This window comes from Penicillium samsonianum (assembly GCF_028829775.1).
Source record: "Penicillium samsonianum strain IBT 33392 chromosome Unknown utg000005l_segment0_segment0, whole genome shotgun sequence".
NCBI lineage: Eukaryota > Fungi > Ascomycota > Eurotiomycetes > Eurotiales > Aspergillaceae > Penicillium > Penicillium samsonianum.
In genome coordinates, this window is record NW_026643263.1 from 1,983,847 (window position 1) to 2,001,653 (window position 17,807).

At 49.7% G+C, this 17,807-nt stretch overlaps 9 protein-coding genes across 9 annotated transcripts; 5 read left to right on the forward strand and 4 right to left on the reverse strand.

The window, feature by feature from the left end:
* Positions 1 to 730: 730 nt before the first annotated feature.
* Positions 731 to 1,760, forward strand: N7471_009650 (pre-mRNA-splicing factor SYF2; the record flags this gene model as incomplete). Its single annotated transcript, XM_057282369.1, has 3 exons — positions 731 to 937; positions 1,020 to 1,658; positions 1,713 to 1,760. 3 exons carry the CDS (start codon positions 731 to 733, stop codon positions 1,758 to 1,760), a joined length of 894 nt encoding a protein of 297 aa, XP_057133252.1.
* A 166-nt stretch (positions 1,761 to 1,926) lies between these two features.
* On the reverse strand, positions 1,927 to 2,961 carry horA (ubiquinone biosynthesis protein COQ11; the record flags this gene model as incomplete). The annotated part of the gene is made up of 4 exons (XM_057282370.1): positions 1,927 to 2,348; positions 2,403 to 2,743; positions 2,802 to 2,856; positions 2,916 to 2,961. The coding sequence occupies 4 exons, from the start codon at positions 2,959 to 2,961 to the stop codon at positions 1,927 to 1,929; spliced, it is 864 nt and encodes a 287-aa protein (XP_057133253.1).
* Positions 2,962 to 3,259: 298 nt separating this feature from the next.
* yaf9 (YEATS domain-containing protein YAF9) lies at positions 3,260 to 4,106 on the forward strand (the record flags this gene model as incomplete). Its single annotated transcript, XM_057282371.1, has 3 exons — positions 3,260 to 3,292; positions 3,343 to 3,367; positions 3,421 to 4,106. The coding sequence occupies 3 exons, from the start codon at positions 3,260 to 3,262 to the stop codon at positions 4,104 to 4,106; spliced, it is 744 nt and encodes a 247-aa protein (XP_057133254.1).
* Positions 4,107 to 4,776: 670 nt separating this feature from the next.
* Positions 4,777 to 6,194, reverse strand: N7471_009653 (indoleamine 2,3-dioxygenase; the record flags this gene model as incomplete). The annotated part of the gene is made up of 2 exons (XM_057282372.1): positions 4,777 to 5,139; positions 5,220 to 6,194. 2 exons carry the CDS (start codon positions 6,192 to 6,194, stop codon positions 4,777 to 4,779), a joined length of 1,338 nt encoding a protein of 445 aa, XP_057133255.1.
* Positions 6,195 to 7,188: 994 nt separating this feature from the next.
* N7471_009654 (uncharacterized protein) lies at positions 7,189 to 8,800 on the forward strand (the record flags this gene model as incomplete). The annotated part of the gene is made up of 4 exons (XM_057282373.1): positions 7,189 to 7,348; positions 7,416 to 7,753; positions 7,843 to 8,320; positions 8,382 to 8,800. 4 exons carry the CDS (start codon positions 7,189 to 7,191, stop codon positions 8,798 to 8,800), a joined length of 1,395 nt encoding a protein of 464 aa, XP_057133256.1.
* A 160-nt stretch (positions 8,801 to 8,960) lies between these two features.
* N7471_009655 (uncharacterized protein) lies at positions 8,961 to 11,659 on the reverse strand (the record flags this gene model as incomplete). Its single annotated transcript, XM_057282374.1, has 7 exons — positions 8,961 to 9,413; positions 9,485 to 10,377; positions 10,430 to 10,821; positions 10,880 to 10,935; positions 11,005 to 11,158; positions 11,211 to 11,368; positions 11,507 to 11,659. 7 exons carry the CDS (start codon positions 11,657 to 11,659, stop codon positions 8,961 to 8,963), a joined length of 2,259 nt encoding a protein of 752 aa, XP_057133257.1.
* Positions 11,660 to 12,584: 925 nt separating this feature from the next.
* Positions 12,585 to 13,223, reverse strand: N7471_009656 (cytochrome c oxidase subunit 7; the record flags this gene model as incomplete). Its single annotated transcript, XM_057282375.1, has 5 exons — positions 12,585 to 12,605; positions 12,699 to 12,730; positions 12,792 to 12,852; positions 12,936 to 13,014; positions 13,192 to 13,223. 5 exons carry the CDS (start codon positions 13,221 to 13,223, stop codon positions 12,585 to 12,587), a joined length of 225 nt encoding a protein of 74 aa, XP_057133258.1.
* A 296-nt stretch (positions 13,224 to 13,519) lies between these two features.
* N7471_009657 (uncharacterized protein) lies at positions 13,520 to 16,027 on the forward strand (the record flags this gene model as incomplete). Its single annotated transcript, XM_057282376.1, has 1 exon — positions 13,520 to 16,027. The coding sequence occupies one exon, from the start codon at positions 13,520 to 13,522 to the stop codon at positions 16,025 to 16,027; it is 2,508 nt and encodes an 835-aa protein (XP_057133259.1).
* Positions 16,028 to 16,426: 399 nt separating this feature from the next.
* On the forward strand, positions 16,427 to 17,622 carry N7471_009658 (uncharacterized protein; the record flags this gene model as incomplete). The annotated part of the gene is made up of 2 exons (XM_057282377.1): positions 16,427 to 16,796; positions 16,853 to 17,622. The coding sequence occupies 2 exons, from the start codon at positions 16,427 to 16,429 to the stop codon at positions 17,620 to 17,622; spliced, it is 1,140 nt and encodes a 379-aa protein (XP_057133260.1).
* Positions 17,623 to 17,807: the final 185 nt, after the last annotated feature.

Genomic DNA, 17,807 nt, shown 5'->3' on the forward strand with positions numbered 1-17,807 from the left:
GTCACGTAGAACCGACAGGATTTCTGCCGATGTGTTGTTCCGTTGACAGCGCCGCAAAGCGTGATGTAACGGCAAACAGCTACGAGTCTGCAAGATCTCTGCTCCGTGTCTGTCATTGACATATCTATCAATTAAACTCCGCAAGGAAGCGACATCGGCGATGTCGCTATTGGCATCCCACAACAACTCTTGGTTCCGCGATGTAAGCCCCTTGAGGGAAGTCCATAACGGGGGAGGTGGAGTATTTAACTTCCATTCGGTGATAAAAAGTTCACGAAGGTACCCAGATAAGACCTCGTTAGCATTCGAGTCATGAATTGGCTCAGTTGAATCCGTCAGGGCGAATCGAAGCAGTTCAGATGGTGAAGGGTCATGGGGTCGTTTAATTGTTGCGTGATAAAGGCTGCGCACCAATTGCCGTGATAACACATTCCCAGTGCTAAGCCGTCGCCTTGGTTGCAGCAGCAGCAACCGAGTATGCAGCCCTCCCATGTCGACTAGAGTAAAGCTGATCTAACATGTGGAGAAGATAAACACGGGCTGATAAGGGGTGTAAGTCTGGGGTTTGGCCAGCAGATCAAGGGCGGTGTGGGAGGCGGTACTGGACCGCATTCGCGCTTTTATTTCATCTTCAAACAGCTTCCATTTATTATCAACCTAGCTGCCAACAGAACAATTACCGCTTCCTATCCACAGCTGCTGTTGATCTATTGATCAACCCAAGGAACTCATGGTTCGAACCAGAAATGCGGATAAATCCGCGAAGGACGAGGCGAGCCAGGAGCAGTCCATTGAGCAACCGACCGAGAACACGAGCGAGTCTCCTGTCGCAACTTCCGAAAGCAAGGCCGAATCTCAACCAGATGACACAAAGGATGACGGTGCATCCAAAGCGCGTGAGAGAATGAATAGGTTCAAAGCCCTACAGGCTCGAGCAGTAAGTGGTCTTCAAAAATGACTTGCACGGGTCAATAGGCTTGGCCAGTTCAACGCCCTCACATGACTGACACAACATATAGAAATCTGCAACGGAACGCAACTTAAAAGAGACTGCAGCCGAGTCCCAGCGTCTGACCACCGATCCGGCCCTGCTAAATACGTTGTCCCGCAAGCATGCATTCGCCTCCCACAACCTCCTCAAAGCGGACACGGAAGCCGAAGGAGAAGATTTTGAACGCAAGCGCGCATGGGACTGGACAGTGGATGAATCGGAGAAGTGGGATAGGCGCATGGAGAAGAAGCAACGTCACCGAGATGACGTAGCTTTCCAGGACTACACTCAAGATGCCCGGAAGATTTACAAGAGACAGTTGAGAGAGATGGCGCCGAACTTGGAGTCATACGAAAAAGACAAGCTCGCTGCGATCGAGAGAGCCGCGGCTAACGGCGATCTGGAGATTGTGGAGACCGAGGACGGTGAAATGATTGCAATCGATAAGAACGGTAGTTTCTATTCCACTGCGGACTCGACTGGATTTACGGAGAGCAAACCAGATCGGGCAGCTGTTGACAGACTGGTCAACGACATCCAGAAGGCAGAGGAGGTGCGCCTGAAGAAACGCAAGGAGCGCCGTGGTGGTGATGATGACGCGGATGTGACATACATCAACGAGAAGAATAGACAGTTCAACCAGAAACTCGCTCGCTTCTACAACAAGGTCAGTGTTCCCTTGCTCTGTTTCTGTGTGATCGTCTCGCTAACAGTTTTCTAGTACACCACCGAAATTCGGGACAGCTTCGAACGTGGTACTATGATTTAATTTGAATGTGAAATTGATTGCGATATTTTACATGAGTGGAAGTTCCGAGCTATACAGCTTTGCTTGGACAATACATCAATCAACAAGCAGAGATCCCACGCGTTTTCCCCTCTGCCAAAAAAACATTGTTATACAAACATACAAGTCACTTGGTCAGCCAACAGACCTAAAGCATCGTCTTTCGCCAGGCTTTTGTTGCAAGTGCCTCAATCTGTTTTGTTCCGACTGCACCCTTGATGGACTCATCCTCCAATGCCTCGACCACCGCTTCGCTCACAACATCGGCTTTGAGGGGCTTTTCGGCCATAGTACCAAGGAACCCAAGCTTATTCCCGAGGAATGTGTTTAACTCCGAGGCAACAAAGCCACCCATTGCAATTGGCAGCGTGAACTTCCGACTCGGGTCGTACATGAAGCCCGGGCGTATGAAGATGCTTCGCAGGTCCGGGAGGTTGGATGTGATAGCTGCCTCTGCTTCTCTTTTAGTACTGATGTACCTGGCCGGCAGAATCGGTGCCCCGGCCGCTGCAGATATGTAAACGAAGGTCGGAACATGCTCATTAGTGGACTCCTTAGCTAGTGCGATTGCTAAATCACACATGTATCAGCTTTCGAAACAGACTTTAGAACTCTTATACGCACCTGAATCTCGATTCATCAGCTCATAGGTCAGCTGCCTATCTTTCTCCTTTGGTTCCAAAGCCTCGCCCTCTTGTCTTGTTAGAGGGTTCTGGCTTCCAAGCTTAGATGTACTAAAAGCTCGTTGAAGACCACTGAGAATTGGTTCTCTCCCTTGCACAACGCCCTTGTAGTCGGCTTCCAAGAGAATGCCCATTGAGTGGACAACAGCAGAGGCACCATTCAAATGTGGCTTGTAGCTCTCTGGCTTGAGGATATCTGCCTTGGCCCATTCCACGGAGCCTGCCCAGCTGGGCCGTTCTCGAGAATCGGTGACTGTCTCCCACCGGGGTTCACCAGATCGACTAGACAAAGATCAGCATCGTGATCTTCCGTGGATCCATACATAGGCTGGAAAGCTACCTTAATGATGTAACTATCCATCCCCTTGCTGTTGCGGCTTTACAGATTCTGGATCCTGGAATAGCTGGTCAGTAAAATGATATTGATATTTTGCACTGGATGGGCACCACAAACCCAAAAAACCGCTTCCTCCAGCGACAACTAGTCTCTTGGTCGGCATGCTGTAGCTTTGGGATAGCTCCGGAGAATGATATCACTAAAGAATCGGAACAATGGATTTAGGCTCGCAATTGAGACTTTAGAGCTGATCGAGAAAGTATATACCGAGCTCTTCAATAAGCAAAAGAGTTAAATAGTTCAAGGTAATTGTCTCTTGGACTTTGAAGTTAGCGTTCGGCATCATTCGCCGTCGGGCCACTTGAGCCCCGGCGGATTATCTTTATTCCGCGACTTTCTTGCGCCCTTGCTCTGGACAATCCGTGCCCATCTGGTTCTACAATCTACAAGCAACGTACAAGATGGTATCTGCAACAGGAAACAAGCGCGTCAGGGTAAGCTTCAAATTACGGGAAATACCGAAATCAAACTAACACGCTCGCAGGGCGTCTCGGTGTTCCGACCATTTGGTATGTCTGCAAAGGGCGCATTATCGCCAACAGTCACAGGCTAATAAACACAGTATTTGGCAGTATAGCGCACCCCTTCGACCCCGAGAATAAGCCCCCAGGCTGTCCTCCAGACCACACACACAGGTGGGAGATATTCGTCCGGGGAGTCAACGGCGAGGACATCTCCTACTGGCTAAAGAAAGTCCAATTCAAGCTGCATGAGACATACGCCCATAATGTGCGCTCGATCGAGCAGCCCCCCTTCGAAGTTGTCGAAACTGGCTGGGGTGAATTCGAAATCCAGATCAAGCTCTACTTTGTGCCCGAGTCAAATGAGAAGCCCCAGACCCTGTGGCATAGCCTGAAGCTACACCCTTACGGCCCAGATGCGGAAGGAATGAAGGAACGTCGGGAAACCGTGATCAGCCAGAACTACGAAGAGATCATTTTCAATGAGCCCGTTGAACCGTTCTACGAGATCCTCACCGGAGGCTTTGCTGGTGGCCAGCCTGGCAAGAGCAAGGGAAAGAATACCAAGCTGATTGGACAGAGGACGGCGGATATTCCGATGAGTGATGCGCCCGGGAACCCATACAGTCGGGTGACCGAGAGGAAAGAGCTTGATCGCATGGCCGAGGCCACTCAGACAGTTGAGCAGATGATCAGGGAAGAGAAGGAGCGCCTGATCGAGAGGGAGAAGTATCTGGCTCAGCTGCGAGAGAGTGAGGGTGTGCCTGCCAACACGAAGAAGCGGTGATCGCTTCACACGCCTCTCTAAAGCCAAAAACCGAGGCCATCGCTGTGTGGTTGGCTTTTGAGCACCCCTTCAGAATGTGCCTGGCCAACAATCCTCATCATCCCGGTCCAAACATTCCTCAGCGCTGGGACCTTCTTGACTAGCTGTACTGCTCTGAACAGTCGAAGTTCGTGTCTACGCCTATGACAATCGCCTGGCCACACGATCCAGCCTGTCTGTTTCCACCGAATTCATCACGACTATTGCATTATGTGCCAGCTACGACCAACAGGCTCGAATATCTGCGTCATCGCAGGTTTTTCCCTAGGACTCACATGGGATCCTTTTCTCGTTATCTGCGAGGTGGAACATTGCAGACCGTGCTTTAGGGGGTCCTGGGAATGCATCAGGGATTTCATCCAAACCATATTCATACCAAGTTTGCAACAAGGTTGACTCGGGGGTCTGCTACTTACCTGGGAAAGGGGAAATCCCACAAGGATACAGTCCTCCCGTCGTTGATGCCAGATCTGGTGACGCATCCAATGCTAGTTCTTGATATGATTCTTTGTTTAGGAAGGTCATTTTGAACCATAGTACTGGTGGTAACCAACCAATATCAATTTACAATATTGAAAGACAAGTCTATATCACAAAATGTTCGTTTAATCATCCCATGTCCATCTGACACCTAGCACTTAGCATCTTGAACCGTATCTCTGGTTTTTTTCAGGAAGGGTATCAAGTCCGTGCCACCAGTCCCAGCAAGCTTGGTCTTCGCGCCCGCTTCCTTCATTCGAGAGCTGACCGTGGCTAGATTCATTTTGCCTTTTCCCTGTTCAGTGGGATTAGGCTGTCTCGACGCCATGACAATGTATCGAGTGACCATCTGGATGTGTGTATCGCGGAAAGCCTTGAGCTCGTTCACAGCTGCGTTGTATGCATCCTTGGGCGGTTGAACCGGCGAGTCCAGTATAAATGGACGAACACTAGCTCGAGTGGATAACTCTTCAAGGAAACGCCTATGCGGACCAGGCATGTAGTCTCGCATTTGCTGTCTTTGGCGTTAATATTTATTCACACATGTCTAGAGACAGAGAGACCCCGAAGACCAATATCCCGCGATGTTCTTACCTGAATAAAACTCGGACCACACACCTGCTTCCCATCCGTCGCAGAGTGCTTAATACCAAGGAAAATATCAAGTGCCTGGATCAGCGAGCTTTGTGCATTACTCCCACCACTCAACTGGAGCCAATTCTCTGGTCTTTCCACCCCATCACTATCACCAACATCATAGTACACACCCCTGGGAAGACCAGCATGACCCATATTCTTGCTGCCAGCCAGGAACGGCCGAAGCTGGTGGAAGAAGACAGCCGGCTTGTTGTGCTCGTACATCCTTTTCAGCGTCAATGTCAGGTCACATAAACCGTCCGCAAACGTGTACAAGAGGGCAGTGAGTAGGTCTGCGTCGTTGGCAGCAACTGCCTTGAAAGCGTCCCGCATCTGCGACATGAGCTTGATGCCTTTGGCTTCAACGGCGACGGAGATCACCATGAACCATTCCTCATCCTTTGTGCCGGTAAAGGAGGTCTGAACGTGGAGGTTGTCCGGGTCTGTGGTGTCTGCTTCTGGGTGGGAAGGTATGAAGTTCCATAGTGTGAGCCCGGCGTAGGTGGCGCATGCGGGAAGTTCAAGGTGTGCTGATATTTCAAGGAAAGGTTTTGAGATTGAGGGGGGCAGTCTCTGTTGTTTTGATGTTAGGGATTTCTTTGTTGGGATGGAAAGGAAAGGGTGGTAGGTGTTTACATCTTTTGGGATCTCTCCTCCCCAGATATAGGCATGAGCCAGATATCCCATGATAACACATGCTCGTCGCCATTCTGGTTCTGTCTGAAGGTGCTCAGTCGTGTAGACGGGCATGCTATCGATTCTCTCGCGGATTTGGCTAGTTTGGATGAGGTTCGGGAGTTGGCTGGCTATATCCTCCCAGGTCTCGTAATAGGGGTTTGAGATTCTGGCCAGCGGAAGGCCATCTGAGAGAAAGCCCTGCTCGGCATAACTTTCGAAAAGATCATTGAGAACAGCATCTGTTGATTGCAACATGGTGGATGATGATCGTCGTGGAGGTTTCGTGTTGTTCGGGAGAAAGAACACGCCTGGCGTGGTATAAAGAAAGGCAAAGGGGAAAGACTGCCTTTTAGGTTTATAGTAAGAGAATAGTTTGTGTACGATTTGGCCTCATTATTGAAATATCTTACTTCATCGGCTTGCATCGGGGCCATTTGTCAACTTATCTATACAATTCGGAAGATATACGGATCTATATCCGTCTTCCGCCTCTTCGCGGAGGGATACGAGAACCGTCCATACTGGATAGGCTTAGTTCTACCCACTTGGTTTAACCCTCAAGAATACAGAAGATATTTGAGATATAGACTAGTTGCCTGCTAAGTAGTAATACCCAAATAGGATAGGAAACAAGTGATTTTTGAGTTTGAGGGTCAAGACTTGAAGACCTGATACCCAATCCAACACAGGATCTTACGTTCTGTTGCTTGGTTGCTAATCAAATATGTTGATTGCTTTTTCTTTGCTGGTCTGCATGGTATGGTAGGCAAGCCATTTGCAGATATTCATGCGTTATGATGCATTTCATGCATGGTAGATAGTTGATAGCCTATGAGAAGGTGATGTATGTTTATGTTACATATGATACATCAACAAGATTAGTACCTAAGGTAGAATATCATTAAATGAAGTCTAATATTATACGGAGTACTCCGTACTAATATTATTATAATATCTATGATGTAACGATAGCCATGTGGTCAACCACTAATAAACCCGTGGACAGTATGGAGACGGATCGGGGAGACGGAAGCGGAACATGATCCGTATTTACTGCTGCAGCTCCTTTGGAGGTCCCTGGTCTCCGATTCGGTGTATTCGGTACTTGTCTTATAAAAAGCAACGACATTTCCGAGCATTAATCTTTCTCTTCCCCTCACTCCCACACAAGTCGGTTACAACTCAAATCCTCACCGCTTGACTTGCCACACTATATCCGACGCATTTCACGACAGCATTTATCGCCAATATGACGGGCACTAAAGTGTCTAAGTCAGTCTTCCCTGCAGAGGCAGCATCACAAGAGTATGCCACGTCTCTGGATGCAGCGGATCCTCTGCGTGAATTTCGCGACCAGTTTATTATTCCCTCCAAGGCGAATCTCGCTACGAAAAAGCTGGCAAAGCCAGGTAAGAACCATATCCCTGCAGAGACGCGAAATATAGTTTTATGATCATTGCTAACAAGCTCATGCAGGTCTCTCATCAGAGCCAAGCACGTACTTTTGCGGTAACTCACTGGGTATCCAGCCCAAGGCCGTGTCAAAGTACATGGAGGCTCAGTTGGATACTTGGTCGTCCATCGGTGTCTGTGGACACTTCACCGATCTTGAAGACTCACCGTTGAAACAATGGCAGCTACTGTCTGAACAGGCCGCTGCTTCAATGTCCCGCATTGTCGGGGCCGCGCCTGAGGAGGTCGCAGCCATGGGAACGTTGACTACGAACCTCCACCTGTTGCTTGCAAGCTTCTACAAGCCGACTGAGACCAAGCGGAAGATTCTCATGGATTGGAAGGCATTCCCCAGTGATCATGTGAGTGACAAGCCTACAATGAAAAATGATCCTGGTTCAACATTGTGATAATCTGCTGTCCCGATTACCCATCACTAACACGTTTATAGTATGCAATTGAATCACACATTGCCTGGCATGACCTAGATTCAAAGGAGAACATGATTCTCATTGGCCCAGATGAGGGACAATACGAAATCTCAACAGAGAAAATTCTGTCCTATATTGACGAGCATGCGGAAAGCGCAGCGCTGCTTCTTCTCCCCGGTATCCAATACTACACCGGACAGCTATTTGACATCCCCACAATCACCAAGTACGCCCAATCAAAGAACCTCGTCGTTGGATGGGATCTGGCGCACGCATATGGAAACGTGGAGCTGAAACTGCACGACTGGAACGTCGACTTTGCAGCTTGGTGCACGTACAAGTACGGCAATGCCGGGCCCGGCGCGATTGGTGGTCTTTTCGTGCACGAGAAACATGGCAAGGTTGATTATAGCGCTGGACCAGATGCTCCCCAGTTCCGTCACCGCTTGACAGGGTGGTATGGTGGTGACCGATCGGTGAGGTTCAAGATGGACAACAGTTAGTTTCTTCTTATTTGTGTCGCGCGATACATATTCTAGCATATGCTAACCACAAGCAGAGTTCAAGCCCATTCCCGGAGCTGGAGGTTTCCAGGTCTCCAACCCTTCAGTCATTGATCTGACCTGTCTTTGTGCGGCTTTGTCCGTTTTCGACCAGACCTCGATGGCTGATTTACGCCAAAAGTCATTGAAGCTGACTGCGTATCTGGAGTTCCTACTTCTGAAGGATACCGATGAGCAGACTCGTCTGTATGATATCATCACTCCATCGGATCCACATGCTCGAGGTGCTCAACTTAGTGTTCTACTCAAGCCTGGCTTGCTGCACAAGGTATCCGAACGCCTACAGAATGCGGGCATCATTTGTGACAAGCGGGAGCCGGGCGTTGTTCGTGTGGCACCAGTGCCGTTGTACAACACTTTCTCCGAGGTGTTCAACTTCGTCAAGGAATTCAAGGGCGCCTTGGCCTCTTCGTAGTTGATGATTAAAATGATGACAAGTTTATAAATGTCGAATATGATAATGCAATGCACTATGAATAATACGCCGTGGACCTTTTATAGCTATTCAATCTCAGGATTGAAGACAAGATAGAGAGATAAAGATACATAAGAGCCAAAGCCTGCTGTTGCAAGCCTTAGAAATTCCCAACACTTTCCCAGTTATCACCACTGCGCAGGAACTCTTGCCCCTGCGAAAAGAAATTGGTAGCAAGAATAGAGAACTCATCATTAGACATCGTCAAATGCTGCGACGAGAGTAAAGGGTTTGCTGGGTAGTCCTGGCTAGGAAAGGCGGTATTGGTACTGAACGAGTGAGACCGAATATTTGGTGTATCTTGTTCCTGGACAGTCAACCGGAACGGCGGAGGCAAAGGAGATGTCTGAGATACTTCTGCGCCCACCGAAGACGAACCGGAATACAGTGACTCCCCAAATAGACGCCGAGCAGAGTCTGTGTCGCTGTTGGATGAGTATTCGAGGATTTCCCAGAATCGGGATAGATCGATTAGGAGGCTTTGATTTTGCGCGCCTGGGTCTGATTGGTAGGTTGCCGAGACTGCGTCTTCTAGTCGCTGTAATCTATGTGCCTTGATATGACGAATGAAATGTTAGATGCTATTTTAACCCAGAGGAGGTCCGGGAGGATGGAGCTTCATACCAATCGAGCCATGTGCGGCCACCTTTCTCCTACGGTTTGCACAAATTTGACACACTTGGCGAATCTTTCCCGCTTATGTTCTCTAATAGTCAAATCGTCTGTGAAACTGAGTTGCAGCTCGATTGTAGCGACAACGGCGGCGCTGTAGCCTAGTAACGGATCTGATACTAGAAATGACTTCTCTTCAAAGCAGTTGATGAAGTGGATGATCCAAGTTGTATGTGAGGAGATCAAGTCCGAGGTGTGCTGTAAGAAGATCTCCGGGATAGTGCTCCGGAAATTCCGAAGGCTGAGCGAGAGAAGCAGGGGATGATTGAGTAGACACAGGCTGGTATGATACATGAATTGATTCAGAAACCACGGGCCCCAGTATTCACGATGAGTCTGTAATTCCTCGAGAGAGCGTTCACCGAGGTTGGCTGGCTTGAACCGATGAAGATACGGCATGCGAGTCTCGAGGTCCATTTGTAAAGCGAGAATTTTCGAGTATTCGGAATGAGGAGACCAAGGTGGGACATTGCTTGGGCGTCCGTGAAGGCGCACGTATCGTGCTGTCCTTGCGAATACTTCGCTCAGGACTACCACATATGCAATGATTCCTTCATCTTGCATGTCACTTTGCCGTGCTTCGACGGTTGACGGCCCCGGGGAGAGGAATCGTGCTGGTCGTGCCGGGCTTTGGGGATATGGAGGGCCTCCGGCCTGGGGTATATCTGGGATTGGGAAATCACCGCCGTGTAGTCGTTTGAGAAGACATATACTCCAGAAACAGCGCCTGCGTTCTTCGCGCACTATGGTGCTGCTCGACGAACGGGGCTCTTGTCCAAGATTGGCACATTGTGCAAGGTTCATTGCTAAGCTGCTGTGGATGCTGGAACGATGTGTATTGCCGTCTGGTAGATATTATTAGCTCAAGTTTAAATATTGGAAACGCTAGGCTCATACTCGTAAAGTCAACCAAGCTCAAGATACAGAGACATTGAAGCGTCGAAAGCTCCACTGGCCCTTCTGAGACTCTTTTCATAACGAGACCCCGAGCAACCTCAGCATAGCCATTTATCAGGCTGGTGGAATCGGCCCTGTTGGGGTGAGAGTATGAGAAGCGGAGGGCGAGTGCCAATATAGCAAAAAGAAGCTCTGCCTCGCGTGTTTGTAGACTGGAGAGAAAGCTATTCCTGTGGAAAAGAGGCAAAGGCTGAGAGTCACAATATAGCAAATATAGTTCCGCAATAGGAATAATCTCCTCCCACGGTGGTAAGGTAATAGATGAGCTTGGCATTGCCAATATCACAGACGGAACAAGAGATTCTGTGGGTATTTGCGGCTCACTCCTCGAGCTACAATATGTTCCTAAGAGTAAGCAATTGCTCAAATAGGGATCCTATATGTTCTTACCCAAGTACATCCAGGACCTCTCCTACTTTGCTTTCAAGGCTTCGCAATCTATCTTCCTATGGTAGAGTCAGTAACTGGATAAAAGTCCCGCGGGCTTGCATTGAGAGATAAAAAAAAATACTCACCAGAACATGAGATGTTCGAGAGTCTGAATCATTGAGCCTTGGACTCGTCTCGGGAAGTGGCCGACGCCTTTCATCGGCGTATAGACATTGTTGCCGTAGTCTGGCACATAGAGAACAGACCGGCTGCTCTCCGGGGCATTTAGCCTTCTTACGCCTGAGAAATTGGTTAACAGTCATCTTTTTAAACAATCCGATGGGTCTGGTACCTGCAAGGCTCACAGGCCTGACGAACCCGCTTAGCGGGTCTCTCTGAATAGGCGAAGCTCTCGTCTTCCATTATTATATTCGCAATATGCAATGCTTTCGATGAAGAGCAGTCATCATAGGAACTTGGACCGGGTACTTCAGGGCCCCAATTGACAGACTATATCCAGATAGAAATATGTTCAGTGCATGCTCTTTCTTCCAGGGATATACAGGTTCACACAAGCAAAGCCGTTGTATATTGTGGCGTACAAAGTAGAGCCGGAAGTAAAGCCGTGAAATTGACCAGTGGACCCACGGGCTGTGAAATAGCTGAGTAATCAACTGTAAAGTGGCCCCGGGGGCACCCGGGCGTGAACCCATCGAAGCCGGCCGAGGCGGCACCGGGGCCCTGGGGCTTGAATCCTGCGATGCCCACGTCTTCGGCACGTTTACGTCCAGCCTCATCCATTATGAGCTTTTCTTGCGCTCGATTAGTTCCATACTGACCAGATAGGACTGCAATACCTTGTACGTCCGGAACCGCGTGTTCCTAATGAACAAGATTATAGTAGAATAAACCATGCCTGTCAAGAGCTATCTTTTCGTCTCATATTGAACTACTTCTCTAACCTGTTTCGCACAAGCCCAATCTCCAAGCCTAACACATTTTCACATGTTCTAGATATTCAAATAAAGGCACCCATTTGAAACTGAAAATACGAACTTTCCCAGAATTGTGTTGACTGTAATGACTGCTATATTTGACTTTCGGAGTTCTTAAAGCTTGTCACAGGAGTATCAAACAATCGGACGCACGCACTATGTATACGGCTACCATAACTATAGGTTAAAGTACAATGTTCTTCAGAAGGGTATCGTCCGTCTCCTGTGTATGCCTGCCCAATAGCCCTGGAGCCCACCTGGGCAGGCAAGTCATGAGTCATCCATTTCGACCTCCAGGGCTTCGGGATAAGATACCTCTCCACTGTCGTACATATGAGCAATACTGTACTTAATGCGTACACAGTATGTCACCGCCATTTGGATGCTTAACAGGTCTAGTAAAGGCCAAAAATAGCTCGGCCTCCGCTTGTTGCGGGTCATAGCACGGCCATCTCTATTCTATCAAAAACAGGACCGCTCAACTTGGGGCGAAGGGTCCGAATGAATACTTCTGTGAGACCAGGGAAACGATATATGGCAGCATCTCTTGGATTGGCGCTTGAATTGATCATATGTACAGCTCCAAATCTGCGTGGCTGCCAACCCATCTAACCCCTTCTTGGAGTAGAAATACACCATACAAAAAACAACTGATGCCGCAGCTTGAATAACCAACGGAACTGAAAATGGCATCATTTATCTCTGCCAAACTAAGTCTTAAGACCTATAATTTAGATCCAAGTCTTGTGGCCCTGTAAAGAAGTCAGCATGTGAACGAATTAATTCGGTTACTCGTGCTTCTTGTCGGTCGGAGCATGACAAGTAGCGGGTTGGGTGGAACTAACGAGAACCATGCGGCACATGGCGTAGGTGGTAGCTATTGTTGATTAGTTTTCTATCCTCAACTGAATCTCATATCGGAAGACGGTTCCACTCACCAGCACCGAGGCCGTAGACCGAGAGGAGGTAGGGGTACATGAGGTAGCCGGAGCGGGAGGTCTGGGAGACAATTCCAATGTCAGTTTGTTGTTCTTCCTGAAGCTCAATTGAAGGCATATGTGCCCCTTCTGGAGTGTACTGACCTTCCACCATTGGCGCTTGCCATCGTGGTTCTGGAAGAGACGCTGGTAGTAGGGCACACGGTTCTCACGGAACACGAAGCTAAACAGAGCCAATCAGTCAGTATAACTTGCAAGAATATGGCGGAATAGCAGGTCCCCGCAGCCGCATCATTCGCAATTGGACTCCGAAGGTCGCGGGACGAAATTCGATGGTCGCACTCTGAAGATCGGGTGTGTGCGCGGGGGATGTGTGTGGCGATTCGAAGGGAGTACATACCCAGCCATGCGGGAGCTAGTAGCACGGAACATTTTCGCAGTTGGAAGCGAGGAAGGAGCGGGGATGTGAGGTACGACGTGGGCAAGATGGGGATGTGAAGTTGGTCCCGGAATGAGCTGGATATCGTGTCACGTGCCAAACATCACCTGATCGAATCAGACGTTGTATCTGGTCATCATCCAAAAAGGGAAAAGCGCCAGAAAAGTGTCCGGACGCGCATCAACTTTTGAATATTCGGCAACGAGACTTTTGGATTGACGTCGGGAGCTCGAAGAAGGATGTTTGGCGTCGAGAATTTGCTTTCCCGACCTTCCTTTCTTAACCACTCATGCGCCCGGCGCTTCTGCGACTGTTGAAGAGGCCGTCCGCCGTCTCGATTCTTGACACACTCACAGCAACACCGATCGGAATTGAGCAATTGGAGTCCAGGTACAGGTGTCTACGATGTCATTCGGGAAGCGCCAAACAAGAACCACTTGAGGAACCCGACAAGAACCCGACCCGGCATCAGCTTGAGGATTCATGCCGGGGGAAACGGCCGTTCAGCTTTCCCATCTACGACATTGAGGCCTCGAACGAACCAAATACTTTGGAACCCACGCCTCTCGTGGAGAGCCAAACGCAAAGTAACACGACACAATGCCCTACCAAACTTCTGTCTCTCCGACCGGACAAGCTTGAATTCGAATCGGACGTCGGACACCTCAACAACATTGGAACGCGATTAGTGGATAATCCGGAGCATCAAAACAATCTCGATCTGTGGGAGGAACTTCTTCGATACCGCCAGCGTCACTACGGCGACAATGGTACTCTAGAAATATGGGAAGGATTGAGGGTCCGAGTGGATGGTGTACGGCTCCCAGTTACAGGAGAGCAAGCGGACTTCTTTTGGCAGAGCTTTGTGGACATGGGATTGAGGCGAGAGCTTTTTCTTAAGGAAGTTCTTGACTATGCCGTCATTCTACGGAAGCAACAAGGCAACGGATGGCCACAGCTGTATGAGCGCGTGGTGGGTGGACTTCTTGATCAAGGCTTGACGAAACGTGCGGTCGAATGGCACAAGAAGCTCCAAAGCTCTCATTTAGCCAGTGCAAATGATGTGCTAAAAATCCTTCCCTCGGCGATCCGTTCTTCGTCTCTTCCGGCTGGCACGGAATTTGCGACTTCGGCTGATCTCGAGCGGTCGTCCTTGTCGCCGGGATTGCAGGCGTTCCAAGCCATATGCTCCACGACCCCTGACCATAATTTGTATGGCCCTATCATTGCGATGCTCATGCAGCAAGGCCACGGAGAGGCAGCGATCTCAATGCATCATTTCCTTGCTCGGCGTCAGGATCACCCACAGAGCCCTGACGAGATACAGCCATTGCTGGAATACGTTGAGAAATTCGGGCTACGGAAAGAATTCAATCGGCTCCGTGGCTATGTCAAAAAGCGATTTGATCCCGAAGCTTCGATTGATCAACCTGGCCCAATAGATACAGCGCCGAAATCTGAGCAGAAGGGGTCGCAAGACGAAAAACCCTTCAAAGATGACATTGGTGCTAAGCTGTTTGCCACTCGTGCTCTCAATTTCGATATGATTGTTGGTGGCCTGAAGATGCTCGGTGTATCAGAGATCGGCCACCGGACGTTGCGTGAACTAGCCACGAGAGCTCACGGCAACCAAGATCTTCTGGACAAACTTAAAATACTTAAGCAGTCTGGCATTTCTATAGGAAGCACTGTTTTCTCGCGCTTAGTTCAAAAACTTGCCGCCCAAAATCGAGACATCCTTCTCTCGGACATCCTCCGCAGCGATCAGCATCCTGATACCCTCGAAGACAAGCGTATGCAGGAGTCATTGTTGGTATCTTACTACATGGCCCGGGATTGGCGATTGTACAATATGACTCTAGCGGTATTGACGGAACTATACCCGGGTGTACCAGACCTCTACGACATCCATTTTCGAAAGCATATCGCGGCCTGGGAATTGAGTGCGGCGTCCAAGGTCGCCGACGAGCTAGCCCTCCGTGGCCGGACTTTGGGCGAAGACAGCGTGGATTTCATGGCCGAGCAGATTCTCACCCCTCGGCGAATGAATCATCGCCCGCCGCCAGGTCAACGCCTATCCGCCGTCGACGAAGTGATCTTCATCTTCAAGATTTTGAAGCGCGTGGTTCCCGCAGGAGGGTATGTCAGTGCTGCATTCTGGGTTGAGATGCTCAAGCGTCTCGGCATGGCAGATGCATGGGCAGACTGGGATAAACTCCGAGATTGCTGTCTGTGGCTCGTCCGCCAATATGCCGAAAGCCCTGAGCAGAAGAATTTTCCATCCTCCAAACTGTCCCTGGATCCCACCAAACAGGCCAACGGTCGCGATCGGCGGATGCTTGATCTAGTCTTTAACCCACAAATGCAAGCCGCCATCGTCTCCTGGGGCTTCACGTTCCGAGTATTGGACACCACCGCATCGAAATTTGCCATCGCCCCACCTAACTCCCAAACGGACGAAAAGCTCATTCCATGGGTACGGGGACTGATTCTACTTCGAGAGCTGGAACAATCCGGTCTTCGTCTTGACAAGCGATTGATCTCTCAGGCAGTTCGCCACCGGCTGGCTATGCTCTACAGCCACCATGTTCTGTCGGCGCGGCGCATGAACCGCATGCTGCGGCGGCGGAACCCGTATCCTCTACAGCAAGTGTTGAACGATGTGTTCCAGGCCTGGGGCGATCCATCTCTCTTTGATGGGATGGAACGGAACTTGGAGCAGTTGGTGAATCCGCCACGAGCGAGCAGAACGAAGCGACGCGCCCCGGGTATACGTCTGTCACTTAAAGGACTTTGATACTTTCACTCGGCGTCCATGTATATTAGCAAATATGTAAATAATTGATCATAATACCCATATTATTCGAGAATCAGTGTACACGTATGTTTTTCTGCGCCGTTGAGACATTGATCGTCAAGGATCAATAAGAAATTCGCACATAGAAATGGTATCTAATAGTTTATGCCTAGAAGACCGGGCTATGTCACAAGTCGAAGAGGTCGATTGGTGTAAATGGCCCAATGGCAGTGCAGTTCTCGATCCACCGATCTAAGAATAGTTGAGAGGGCAACGCGGCCTGGTAAACATTCTAATATTCTGTTTATTTGAGCTCTTGTGTCTCCTTTTCTTTTTCTTATTTATACCTGATCTTTCTAAAATATATTGTTACATCTTATACATCATTTGTGTACAGTTATGCGAGTATTCAACTTCCTGGCATTGTTGCCTGTTGTCCTTGCGAACCCTTTGGTCCAGACGAAGCGTACAACAGCATGCAACAACTCCCCCGATCTCTGCTCCAAGACCTATGGAGAAATCACACATCTCGGCGCCCACGACAGTCCCTTTGTCCGTGACTCTAATAGTGGCAACTCGATAGCTGCCAACCAGTACTACGACACTCCAACGCAACTATCAGCCGGTGTCCGATTAGTAACAGCCCAAGTCCACAAGAGCAACTCACAATGGCGTCTATGCCATTCCACCTGCGACCTGCTCGATGCGGGGTTGCTGAGCGACTGGCTGAAGGACATCAAGACGTGGCTGGATGACAATCCAAACGAGGGTGAGTTATTTCCGCGAGGATGTTTAGAAAGAAAACTAACAGACCGTCCCAAATAGTGGTCACAATCCTCCTAGTCAACTCCGACGATGCCACAGCCTCCGATCTCAACACCGAATTCACAACAGCCAACATCACCGACTACGCCTACGCGCCCACCTCCCCAGGCACCGCGCCAACCACCTGGCCCACCCTCCAAACCATGATCGACGACGGCAAGCGCCTCGTCGTCTTCGTGGCCTCTCTAGACACCAGCACCAGCTACCCCTACCTAATGGACGAATGGAGCTACATCTGGGAGAATCCATACGACGTAAGCTCCGCGTCGAACTTCACATGTGAGGTGGACCGACCGTCGGCATACAAAGACAACAGCGCATCGGCACTTGCAGCCAACCTCCTCCCGTTGATGAACCACTTCCTGTACTCGAGCAATCTCGCGATCATAGACGTCGAGTACCCGAACACCAGCTACGTGGGGACGACGAATGCCGCGTCCGGCGGAACAGGTAACCTGGGCACGGCCGCGACAAACTGCAAGAAGGCGTGGAATGGGCGACAGCCGAGCTATATCATGGTGGACTTCTTCAACCGCGGTCCGGCGATTGATACCGTCGATAACTTGAATAATGTTACCAATGCGGTTGGCCGCAAGTCTGTCTCGACTTCGGCGGATTCGACTAGCGATGCCTCGTCGACGAGTAATGTGTTCAAGGCGTTGGCTGAACTGGCGTCATCGGCTAGGTCGGGGACATCCGTGTCTATGGGGAATTGGATTTGGACTGGTGGGAACTGGGGGAATCTTCTCGGTGGGGGGATTTCCTTCTGAGCCGAGTGTGTTTGGCCTCGGTTTCTCTTGTTTTGCTTTTTACATTTGGAGCGTTTGGACGTTGTCTCTTGGGTATCTTTTGAGTCCTGCGGTATGGGGCTGTGCCCTGGTTGAACGGTGCATAGTGCAGGGATATAGGGTATTGTTTGCATGCAAGGACATGGCGTTTTGGATGGGACTGGAAT